Source organism: Aptenodytes forsteri, unplaced genomic scaffold, assembly GCF_000699145.1.
Source record: "Aptenodytes forsteri isolate BGI_AS27 unplaced genomic scaffold, ASM69914v1 Scaffold253, whole genome shotgun sequence".
Classification (NCBI taxonomy): Eukaryota; Metazoa; Chordata; class Aves; order Sphenisciformes; family Spheniscidae; genus Aptenodytes; species Aptenodytes forsteri.
The window spans coordinates 423,431-435,350 of record NW_008794413.1 but is presented as its reverse complement, the minus strand read 5'-3'; the positions used below and the strand labels follow the sequence as shown (position 1 = coordinate 435,350).

The 11,920-nt window shown below is 55.0% G+C and overlaps 1 protein-coding gene across 1 annotated transcript in view; it reads right to left on the bottom strand.

Moving 5' to 3' along the window:
* Positions 1 to 3,308: 3,308 nt before the first annotated feature.
* Positions 3,309 to 11,920, bottom strand: part of EPHA8 (EPH receptor A8) — a 52,134-nt gene continuing 43,522 nt past the window's right edge. Inside the window, exons 11-17 of the mRNA XM_019474523.1 lie at positions 11,043 to 11,228; positions 10,358 to 10,419; positions 9,753 to 9,962; positions 7,210 to 7,359; positions 5,824 to 6,014; positions 5,266 to 5,421; positions 3,309 to 3,423 (exon numbers count right to left, since the gene is read on the bottom strand). Of these exons, the coding sequence (XP_019330068.1) occupies positions 3,309 to 3,423; positions 5,266 to 5,421; positions 5,824 to 6,014; positions 7,210 to 7,359; positions 9,753 to 9,962; positions 10,358 to 10,419; positions 11,043 to 11,228 (1,070 nt within the window). The remainder of the gene's footprint in view (positions 3,424 to 5,265; positions 5,422 to 5,823; positions 6,015 to 7,209; positions 7,360 to 9,752; positions 9,963 to 10,357; positions 10,420 to 11,042; positions 11,229 to 11,920) is intronic.

The window sequence follows — 11,920 nt, the reverse complement described above, 5'->3', positions numbered from 1 at the left end:
GGGGGTGCAGAGCGCAGGGCTTGTGAGCTCAGCCCTCAGTGCTGGGGATGCTGCAGCTTGCCCAGCCTGGGGGCTAGTGCTGGGCACTGGAGAGAATGGTGAAAGGGGAGACCGGGAGGAAGGACACTCTGGACGGGGCTGGCAGATAACTTGATAGCACCTAGACAGCTGGTGCAAGGAAGACTGGGGCACCTGGAAGGACAGGGCTGCACAGCACTGTGGGGGAGCCAGGCTGGCCTTTCCCCACAGTGGGGATGTGGAGCAGAGCTGCACTGCCTGGGGACGGTCACCTCCATCCCTGAAGGGCTGCAAAGGCTGGGGGCATTGTGTGCAGGCAGTGACATGGATAGATCCGATCCCACCCTGTGCTGTGGTGCCCTTTTAGTTTTATACGGCAAGAAAAATATGCTTCTTTCCTGCAAATATTGCTGTTGTCTGTCCCTGCAACTCATACGCTGGCAAATTCTTCACTGGAGGACAGCTGGAACCACAGGTAAATGCCCACAAGAAGGGTTTTGCAAGCCCACCTATGAGATACTTCAGCTCAGACTTCAGGGGATAAGGGTTGAGGTTTTACTGGGGGTTTTTCTGCTTTTTTTAACAAACCCTGAATTTCCAGGAGAGGGTAAGCCTGGATCTGGGAAAACCTTTAAGAGACCCCCAAGGTTCAGAGGAGCCTCTGCACACAAGATCTCCTGTGCTTGCATGATCTCCTGCCCTATGTAGCAATGACTTGGTGTTTTTGGGGAGGCTCTTCCTAGCCCACAGCACAGCGACCCCCCGCACAGGGAGCCTACGAACTATCAGCATCTTGGCCTTTCCCTGCACACATAGACCCATCCCACAGACACTCCTGCTCCCAAGGGAATCATCCTTCACATGTGGGAGGCTTTCTGGAGCAAAGGAGGTGGCTAGCTGGCTATCCCATGCTGCCCACCCCCCCCGGCCCGTGCCTGTGAAGCAGCCATGGAGGCCCCCACGCTCCCTGCAAGTGAACAGCTTGCAGCACAGGGACAATAACAGGCGAGGAGATGGCCCATGGGAAGAAGGAGTTTTATTGTCCAGGAGGAGGTGCACACTCTGAACATAAAAGGTAAACCCTGCCCCGCCATCCTCTCAGCTGGGAGCAGCCCAATGACCCCACGCTGCAGGATCTGACCCATGAACCACCTGGAAAGGGGCCATTTGGCAGCTCCCAACCTCAGATCCTGCAGCCCACATTACCAGGGTTGCCCAGCAAACCCCAAGGACACAGGTCTGTGGCACTGGCCTGTCCTCTGCTCTCCCCAGTTTGTCCATGATGGACTCACCTTCCGGGGAGTCCCACATGTTGGGAAGAGAGGACACGGCCAGCACCCACCATCCTGTGCTGCAGGGCTTGGACTGACCTCCATCATGACGCTGACTGCAGGGTGGGTGTGTGACAGGTCTGAGTGCAGGACACAGGGTGCAATAAAAATTAAACAACACATTGCATCTGTCCCCCATTACAAAGAGCTTCCATAGGAAGAAGTAAAGTGCCGGCCACAGTCAGAGAATCCAGCAGGATGTAAGCGCCCTGGATGGAAAGCTAAGCCAGCCCCAGACAGGCCAGTTTAGCCAGGATTATTGCAGCTGAGAAATGGCTTTAACCCTCCCCCCACCCCCCCCTTGTGCCCAAACAGCACTGGGAGGAACAGACCTCGGGCCAGATCCTACCGGTACCTGCATTTGAGTGATGCTGGTTTTACTGTGCTAGTGCTAAGGACAGGATGCTGTGGGCCAGGCTGGTCCCTGGCAGTCAGCATGGCTCCCCTCCAGCACTCCTCCTTCTCCAGCAGCCCCCCTCCCCAGCCACGCTCCCAGCAGAGTTTTTTGCAGTGAGTTCAGCCCCACGACTGAGGCTTCTGTGCTTCGAGACCATTTTTGTGTACTTAACATCGTATTTCAGTAAAACAGTTCCCAAACCCATAGAAAATTCTATTTACACCCAAGAGAAACCTTCCCAGCCCACAGCCTGCCCCCCCTCCCTGGCGCAACTGCATCTCTGGAGCCAGCTCAGCCTCGCAGACCAGCTCCACAAGTCTTTGGAGGCCACAGCTCAGCACCAGGCAAGCTCGCCAAAAGAGATGCTCCTGTGGAGGAAAGGAGAGCTGTGGAGGAAAGGCCAACCTCCCAGTCACCGGGCTCACCAGCTGGGTAGTGCTGAAGATCTTCTTTGCCCAAAGCCCCTGTCCCCAGCTATAGGACTGTGTGATTGCAGCTGGAAATGTTGCTCAGGACCCCTCCTCTGCAGATGACACAGCAGTCCTGGGCACAGGCAGGTAGCGTAGTAATGGGACAGCTCTTGGGCTTCTCTAGGGCAATACAAGAACAAAGAAGAGTTTGGCAGAAGTCTCTCTGTCCCTCCATCATGTGAGATGGGAGCAAACTCTCCCACTCTGCTCTGCTCTGGTACGGCTTTGGGGGAGGCCAGGATGGTTATTCTGCTGGGGGAGAAACCTGAGCTTATGGCCCTAGAAAATGTGCCTGGGCTGCCCTGGGCTGCCTGTGCTGGATCCAGAGAGGAGCAGTGCTGGTGTGTTCAAGAGGTGGAGAGTCCCCTGCAGCACCCTGGGGTTTCTTGAGGCTCCAGAGAGCAGACCCTGGCCACCTCTCCTCCATGCTGGGGAAGCCTCCTCTGCACGCAGAGCCAGCCATTCCTGGCACTGCCAGCTTGTACTCTGTCGCCTGCCTTCCTGGGCTTGGTGGAGGTGGACCATGAAGTCACCTGCAGGCTGGTGCAGTTCAGGAGGTCCAGGCTGGAGTACACTGGAACTGGGAGGTACTGGGTGCAGGGTTGTCTCTGCCACATGGCAGCCTGTGGGGCCCTCCTCAGTTCAGAGATCCAACAAACTCCCCAGCTGTCAGATCCAAAGGAGCTGTGTGTCATGGCAAGACAAGTCCCACTGCTCCTGGTATTGCTGTTGCATCTGATACCCCTCCATCTGCAGGTGCAGCTGGGGCCATCCTGCTGTGTGAAGGGGTTACCACCTGTCCTGCGTAGTTGTGTGGGGACCCCCAGTCCCACAGGGACACAGTAGAGGATGGAGAGAGGCATGACATGTTCCTAGCCCGCTTGGAAGGCTGCTCCCCCCTTCAGATGGGGGAAGGAGGCAGCAGGACCATCGAGGTATCTGGAAAGCCACATTTCCACTGACGCTGAAATCAGAGATACTGGTGGAGCTCCAGCTCCTGGTCTGGTGCCCCTTTTCCTGCTCACCACCCTGCTGCCCCTTTGCCAGGGTAAGTGTTAAGGAATGCCCGATGCGGGTCTGCAAAACTGGTGATCAGAGATGCCTCCTGGGGCCATTTGTATTCAGCAGCTGGGACCGCATGGCGTGGATGCTGCTCAAGATCTTCTTCTGATGGCCCATCATGGTGATGCCCAGACTCCGAACATCCCTGGAGAACAAGGACACTGTCAGACACCCCGTGGGCTGGACCCACGCCGGGCGCCAGAGAGGCACTGCTCTTCCCTGTGTACGCACCCATGGACCAGCCCAGGACCCCGCGCCTGGCTCCTCTCCGCTTGCCCATCAGCACAAGGCTGCTGATGCTGAGGGTCCATGGGCATCCTCCCAGGGACAGAGAGGCTGCCATTCACTTGAGCACATCCCCCTGACAGGGCTACTGTGACAGCCCCGGGGAGGAGCAGGAGCAGGAGGGGGATCACTCCTGACAAGCTAGTAGGTGACAAGATCGATGCTCTGAAATTGAATTCATTTTTAGCGAGATGCTCTCAGATAACCCAGTCAGAAAGACAGATGGATGATGAGCCTTCCCCACTCGAAACCTTCCCCGATGTGCATGAGAAACAAGGATCAGTATCAGCTCAATCCCCCAGCAAAGGCCCCAAGTACAGCCCCTGATCAATGCACATGACAGCCCTCTGCCTGCGTCTCTCCATCTTCCTTTTCACTGGCTCCTTCTCTACCTGCCCCACCTCGACCAAGGCGTGCACTGTCGCATTCTTCCTGAGTCACGGGAACCGCCGTCTGGCAGCCCCATGCCTTTTGACAGGGAACAAGTCTCCTCAGAGGCAGGAGAGGTTGTTGTCAGCCCTGGCACTAATGCTAACACCAAGGGATGGGGAATGTAAGCCCAGGGTAGGAGCAGGTATAGTTGCAGTCCTTTCTGGTATGACTTGGAGCATCAGCCACCTCGGACAACCCCTAGACAGGTAGAAGAGCAACCTCCTTACAGCAGGAGGAGGAGGATGGGTGGTGGGACACATCTTCCCCAGCCCCCCTTAACCCAGCCTTGGTCATTTGGCTATGACCTTCCACTCACACTGAGGCCCTGGATGGTGCCTCCCTGCCTAGCTGCACTGAGCAGGGTGACAGTCCAGTGCACTGGGGTCTGAAGAAGCTCTGAGGTGTCCCCCAGCTCCGTTTGTTTCCTAATGATCCCAGAGAAGCTGCGCAGTATGGCCCAGCCACACACTGGTCCAGACATGCCTTTTGCAGGGGAAACAAAAGTGAGAGGAGACAGCAAGGAGCAGGTATAGTTGCAGTCCTTTCTGGTATGACTTGGAGCATCAGCCACCTCGGACAACCCCTAGACAGGTAGAAGAGCAACCTCCTTACAGCAGGAGGAGGAGGATGGGTGGTGGGACACATCTTCCCCAGCCCCCCTTAACCCAGCCTTGGTCATTTGGCTATGACCTTCCACTCACACTGAGGCCCTGGATGGTGCCTCCCTGCCTAGCTGCACTGAGCAGGGTGACAGTCCAGTGCACTGGGGTCTGAAGAAGCTCTGAGGTGTCCCCCAGCTCCGTTTGTTTCCTAATGATCCCAGAGAAGCTGCGCAGTATGGCCCAGCCACACACTGGTCCAGACATGCCTTTTGCAGGGGAAACAAAAGTGAGAGGAGACAGCAACTTCATATCTGACCCTGCTTTGAGCAGGAGGTTAGATTAGATGACCTCCTCAAGAGCCTTACAACCTGAATTATCTATTACTCTATGATGACATTGGAGAGCCACCACAGAGCACCAGAGGTGACTCGGTACTCACACCCTCTCAGTATGACTCCTACACCTCCTCTCAAAGGTCAGCACAGCCTTGGGTATCATCCCAGGTCTCAACATGAACCTGGTATGGGCCAAACACTGTTTCCTTAGGAGTGTGACTCTGGCTCAGCGGCCAACTAGGTTGAGCAAGCCAAGGCAGGATGGCCACTGCTTGGGGCTAGTGGGATGGTGCAGGGCAGCCCCACCAGTGCTGTTTGTTCTCTGGTACTCACTCAATGTTCATGCGCATCACCATGCCCAGGGAGGAGTACCCTGCCATGGCAAAGTTGTCCCGGTAGTGCCCCAGCCGGATGGATTCCAGCCAGTCCTCCACTGTCAGACAGCTGGCCAGGTCAAGGAGACCCCTGTTGAAGGGTGTTTGGGTGAACCTGGGAGCAGGACAGAAGGGGTTAGACCAGGAGGTGTTGGTCCTAGGTGGCCAGGCTATGAGGTCCACCTTAAAGAGCCTGTGACCCTGCAGGTGAGGGCAGGACAGAGAAAGCCCTCGCAGGCTGGTAAAGGCAGGCACGCCGCAGCGTGGGCACTGCTGCACATACTTGACCAGACCCTGGCATGGGGATGCCACAGTGGGAGCAAGGCAGTGAAGTGCAGGATGCTTCCTATTGCCCACCACAACCTGTGCCCATGGGCCCTATGCATGTCCACGGTCACAGGGGAAGCCACTGCTGCTAGAGCTGGACAGAAATATCCTGTATTCGCTGCAACCCACATGCTCTGCCCAGCATCAGCTATCAACCCCTGCTCATTGCGGCGGCTCAGGGAGCCCTTACCGGTTCACGGTGGCTGTGCACTTCAAGTTGTCAGGGTTGCGGATCAGCTTGTCCAGGATGCCGACAATCTGGGAGAAGCGTGGCCTCTCGCTGCGGTCCTTCTGCCAGCAATCCAGCATGAGCTGGTGCAGGGCTGTGGGGCAGCCCATGGGGGCAGGCAGGCGGTAGCCTTCCTCCACCGAGTTAATGACCTGGAAGGAAGCCACACGCCGAAGTGGAGCTGCACCCCCACCCGACTCCCAGCACCCCAGACAGCAGCACACAGGGAAGATCCCTGGTGCGTGAGCTGCTGGGGCCATGAGATGGGGAAGCAGCGGGGGTGTACACAAGATTCATTCTAAACAACAAGTGACTCGCCAGTGAGCTGCGTGCAGTCTCTGTGGAGAGCTGGAAGCAAGCTGGATACCATACGCATACAAGAAATCACTGCTACGACAGAGGATTTATTAAGTGGTCCAATAGGCCTAAAATATTGCAGCTTCCCTCCAGCAGAGAAGCCACGAGAGCTGCACTCACACTCAGTTGTTCTACAACCAGGGCTTGCCACCGCTCAGGAAGGCTGGAGAAAACCCTGCTCGAAGGAACTGTGCGGAGGAGGTAGTGTAAGGCACTGCATCCATGCCCTGTTGTCACCAAAGCCACTCTAAAATAATAAAAACACTAGGGAGAGAAGGGACTCTCAGGACTCCCAGAGCAGGGAGAAGGCAGATAGGTTTATAGTCCCCGTAGGTAAAAAAAAGGAATCCTGTGGTTCTACAGAGTCAAAATATTCATTTTATTGCCTCCTTTTGGAAATTTTGCTCCCAGGTTGTAGTCAGGAATATAACCTACATTTTCCTACAGTTTTTATGCTACTCTTGAGGTAAGAGTGGCTCCACATAACTCTGACAAGCCCAAAGCCTACTGCTGGGTGGTGCAAGCCTGGGGCTCTCAGCAGCCTCACCTGGGCAGTGGAAGGGATGGACCCCCAGCACTGAGTGCAGGAGGGTCTGGCAGGCTAATGCAGTGGGGCTGCAGTGATCCTAGGGACGCCCTGACCCCTTCCAGGGAATGGGAAAGGTGGCACAACACATGCTGAAGCTCTCCAGCCAGCAGAAAGGCTTGTACAGAGCAGCAGACAGGGATGGGGAGACCCACAGTGCACACAACCAGGCACAGCCAGGAGCCACGGTGCTGCAAAAGGAAAGGCTGCGCGATGCAATGATGGGCAACACACCGATGTCCCCACTGAGGCAACAAGCACACTGTGCACAGCCCTGCAGGGATGTGAGGAGAGGCAAGGGCTGCTCTTTGGGTCCCTTTTCCCCAGCACCCCCTGCTAGGCTGGCTTGGGTGAGGGCAGGAGGAGAGGCAGGCTTGCCACCGTGCTGTCCCGCATCCACTCACATCCCGGTTGGTCATGTTCCAGTACGGGCGCTCGCCGTAGGCCAGCACCTCCCACATGACAATACCGTAGCTCCACACATCGCTGGCTGAGGAGAACTTGCGGTATGCGATGGCCTCCGGAGCTGTCCAGCGAATAGGGATCTTCCCCCCCTGAAAAAGTGAGCAACAGCGGAGGCTCAGAGCATGCAGGGCTCAGGCATCCCTACCTCTCTGCAGCTGGGACAGCAGATTAGACAAGCGGTACGCTGGGATGGCATCTTCTAGAAAGGACCGAGGAGGCAATCTGCACAAGATAAGCCTAGAGGTGTACCTGAAGGATGACTTCAAGGTATTTCCAGTAGAGCAAGGAGAAAGCTGTGCTGTTTTACAAGGTCTTCTTCATGCACAATTCTGTCCCTCAGTGTTCAAGAGAGAGGAATTCAAAGTGATGAAGTGGAGCCACGGGCTACCAGAGCACAAAAGCATGGAGCTGACCCTGGGCGCAAGCAGAGAGCCTGACTTGAACAGACAAGGAGAGTGATGGCATGTGCTCCCTGTCCATTACTGCTTTGACAGGCAAGCACTGAAGAGAAGGACTGGTTGAATTAAAGGACGGTGCTGACAAAAATCAGCGATATACGGGCTAAGAATACATTTAAGCTGGAAATGTGGTTGCCAGCCATCTGAAGAGGAAAGTTGTGGTGTAGGGAACACCGGGTGGATTTCCCAGAGCAGCTAGGGCAGGCATGATGTGCCTGGGAACACCCTTCAGGTATCCCTGTCTAGGGAGAGTTGCCTTCACCCAACTGAGTCCTGCCTGCTCTGGCACACTCCTTGATGGGGACTGAAGATGAATGATGTGTCCTTTGGAAGAGTTTCTTTGGGTAAGTAATCTCCTGAGCAGGTCAAGGACAACAGAGGAGGAACACAGGATAGCATCACAAGTTTCTGAACAAGAAAGCATCCTCATTTCAGGAAACCCGGACTGAGACCTCACCAGAGATCTCAAACTCCTGATCCTGTCACTGTATCCTTGTGGTTCAGCTCTACCCAGACTATGCACCTAGTCTTCCTCCAGAGCAACCAGCTCTGGTGGGTTTCACTGTGCCAAGATGCCTCAAAGCCTCTGCTTGTGACATTCCTGGCAGCTGCTCCATCCTCTAGTTACCACCCTGCTTACATTCATACTGGGGACATGAGACAGTGTCTCTAGAAACTGGGCAGGATTGGAAAGGGTCAGCAGGTAGGTCAATACATAAGCTCTGGTCACTCAGGTCACCTTCCTGACCCAGTGCAGTCAAGATCAAAAGCGCTAGGGGAAAGCTCAGAGACTGGCTTGGTGGGAGGAAGGCCAGGGTATGAGTGAGTCTGTAGGCCACAGACAAGGAGGTGGGCTGCTCTGACATCAGGAAGCCCTAGCTGATCTTGGGCCCCTTCTTACCCTTCCACTGAGAGTCCCAAGGCCAAGATGCAGAAGATGCTGTACTTGAACCAAGCAGCAGGAAGCTTCCCCAAAATTAAAGGATCTGGAATATCAAGTTATTTCTTGAGATACCAAAGGGAGCAGCTGAACACAAAGACACACACAGGACACATTCTGGCTCACTTCTCCTCTTGGCTGAAAAGCCAAGAGCATGAAGACCATGTTCTCCAGGCTGGGCCACTGTGCACTCATCCCTCAGAGCTGCAACTGCTTTGGGCCATGCTCTGCATTGCTGTCAGCTACCCCAAAGCAACCTGAAGCTCTTTCTGCTTCTGTAGTCTTGGTCCTTCTGAAAAATGATGCTCTGACTCCTCAGCTGCAGCTCCAAACTGGTCTCCATTAGGAACTGTCTATCCACCACATTTTCCCAGCCAGAGGTGTGCCTGGGGAGCACAGTAATTCCTTTCATGGCCAGAGAAGTGAAAAAAGAGCACATTCCCTCAATGTATTTCATTTTGTCTCTGGTGACCTCCGGTGGAGGAGCACATCAAGCTCCAGAGCTGTCAGGTTGGCCAGAAAAATCTTAAGATGGCTTCACAGACAAAAGTGTCCTACATTAAAACAAAATCATCTAGGTTGCAAAGCCAACTCCCACCCTGTCCACACCCCTGAATGAGGCAGAGTCACGTGGAAAAACTAGCGTGTGGCCACGCTGCTGAAGAGTGTACCGTAACACCCACCTACTGACCAATGGCTCTAGGAGAACTGAAGGAGTGGATGGAGCTACACAGTCTAGGGAAGGACTCCAACGGGGACATGGGAGTGTCCCTGTGCAGTGGGCCATGCATGCCCACAGGAGCTGTTGGCTGGGGAGGTTTGATCAACCTCCTGCTCTCCCACCCTGCTTCTCTTTGTTCACTGCACACTTCAGTTCTGGGATGTCCCTGTATGAAGGACAATGCATTAAGGCTCAGAAGCTCTTTGGGTTCATGCTCTTGGTCCAGATATCAGCAGCGAGGTGACTATCTCCATTCCTGCCCTGCCTATCTTGACTTGAGTGTGTAACTTTCCATCTGTCAGTAGCCTGGGGCAATCACCATCAGTAAGGATCAACAAGACTGCAACGCTAGGAGCCACGCACCGTGGTGGTGTACGCAGCATCAGGGTCATCCTCCAGGATGCGTGAGAGGCCAAAATCAGACACTTTGCAGACCAGGTTGCTGTTCACCAGGATGTTGCGGGCAGCCAAGTCCCGGTGCACGTAGCCCAGGTCAGACAGGTACCTCATGCCTGCTCCGATGCCACGCAACATGCCCACCAGCTGGATGATGGTGAACTGCCCATCATGTTTCTGGAAAGGAAATAACCCAGAGTTCATTCGTGGTTTTCACCAGCATCCTATTGATGCTGGTCTTATTAAACTAACCCCCCTAGTACCTCTCATCTTTGGCTTAGCACCTCCTCTAACCCCAGTGCCTCTCTCTTGTCCCCCCAGCCCATTTCCTGCCCTCCCACCGCCTCTGACATGCTGTTCAGGCAGGTGTCCCTGCCTTTGCAGTGCCGCTCTGGGGAGCCAGCCATGATGCCCTGGAGCCCGTGTCTGCTGGAGAGGTGAGAGCCCAGAGCACACCACTCTCGCACAGGGATTGCAGTGGCCGTGAGGCTGAGGAGCAGGAACCAGCCTCTCCTCCAGTCACTCAGCCCAGGGGTATGTGCAATGAATAAAAATAGAAAAGAGCTCCTTACCCTGAGGAAAGTGTCTAGCGAGCCATTCTCCATGTATTCAGTAACAATCATTACCAATTTGCCTGCAGAAGACAAGGGAGGTCAAGTGAGCAGAGAAGTCACCTTCCTCCGGGAAGCCCGGTGCCAGGCTTTTACTGGGAGAGACATGAATCCAGGCCTGTGGCTCTCCTGCAGCTCCGCAGAGCAGTCTCACCCCTGCACTGCGCAGGACGGGCACAATGGTGGGGATGTGGCAATAACCCGGGCACTTACCCCTCCCTCCAGGTGCTATTGATGTGGCTAGGTCAGCTTCGTTATCTCGCTGAAATTTGCATGCCATTAGCATAACGCTTTGCATCAGAATGTGCCTTTTTGAAGGAAGTCTTCAAATTATGATTCAATACAGGCAGCCTTTAAAATAAACACTAATGGGTAGGACATCTCCTAAACCAATAACCCTGACCTGGGGCGCACTGCGGAGCAAGGTGGGGAACGGCCACATGGAAAGTTTGTCCTGTAAGAGAAGGCAGTGGGGTGGGATGGAGGGGACCCCGGGTAAATGGACATCTGACAAGTGAGCAACTGGGGCAACCAAAGGAAGGAGAGCACCCAAAGTGATCCCTGACCCCCATCTCCCAGGGTGTCCACAGGGAGATATATCCCAGCTCTGCCCCACCATAGGGTCCCGTCCCCACCAGCCACATACTCCTGGTCACCACACCCTCCAGGTGGATGACGTTGGGGTGGTCGAACTGCGCCATGATGCTGGCTTCGCTCAGGAAGTCCCGTCTCTGCTTCTCCGTGTAGCCTGCTTTCAGTGCCTTGATGGCCACAGGAATCTCCCTCTTCCCTGGCAGCTTCAGGCGGCCGTAGCACACCTCTCCGGATTCCCCTGCAAGGCGAGGGAAGATGAGGGCATGAGGAGATCCTCAGCTTCTTTCATCGACCCACCAGCACCACGGATCACCCAGTCTGCCGGCACACTCACAGAGTGCTGCAGCCCCTCAGAACTCCTGGGGTTTTTGTGCATCACTGCCTCTGAGGACAGAAAGGATTGCCTATCTCCAGCTTCCAGTGCCACCTCTGGGAACTGGGCAGAAATATCAGCAACCACCTCTCTCTGATGCCTTTTACTGAAGGCAATGGGCCAAGAGCAGTGATTACAGTGGCACTTGCTTTACTGCTTTTAATGAACAAATTTGGGAGTCTCTTAGAGTAGCAGGGATGTCTCAGCCAGGCTTCCTAATGCTGCTCTGGGGTAAGCCATTGGGGTGTCGCTGGTGAAGTTCCAGCTCTGTCTCTGCCCCGTGCTTCCCTGCAAGAACCTGTTCCTATGCAAAAATCACTTTTGTTCTGAAAATTTACCATTTTGCTTGCAATTTCGTTTGCACCTTGTCACCCCAGACACTTGCTTCAAGGTTTGAAAGCAGGGTGGCCACCTTGGAGCACCCACGCGGGACAGGCTGAGCCATCTGCTGTGTCAGCCTGAGCCGTCAGTGCCACGCCAGCTGAACAGCAACCCTCCGCACCAGGCTGCCTCCAAAGAGTTTATTTCACGCACCAAAACCCCCCACTCTATCCATG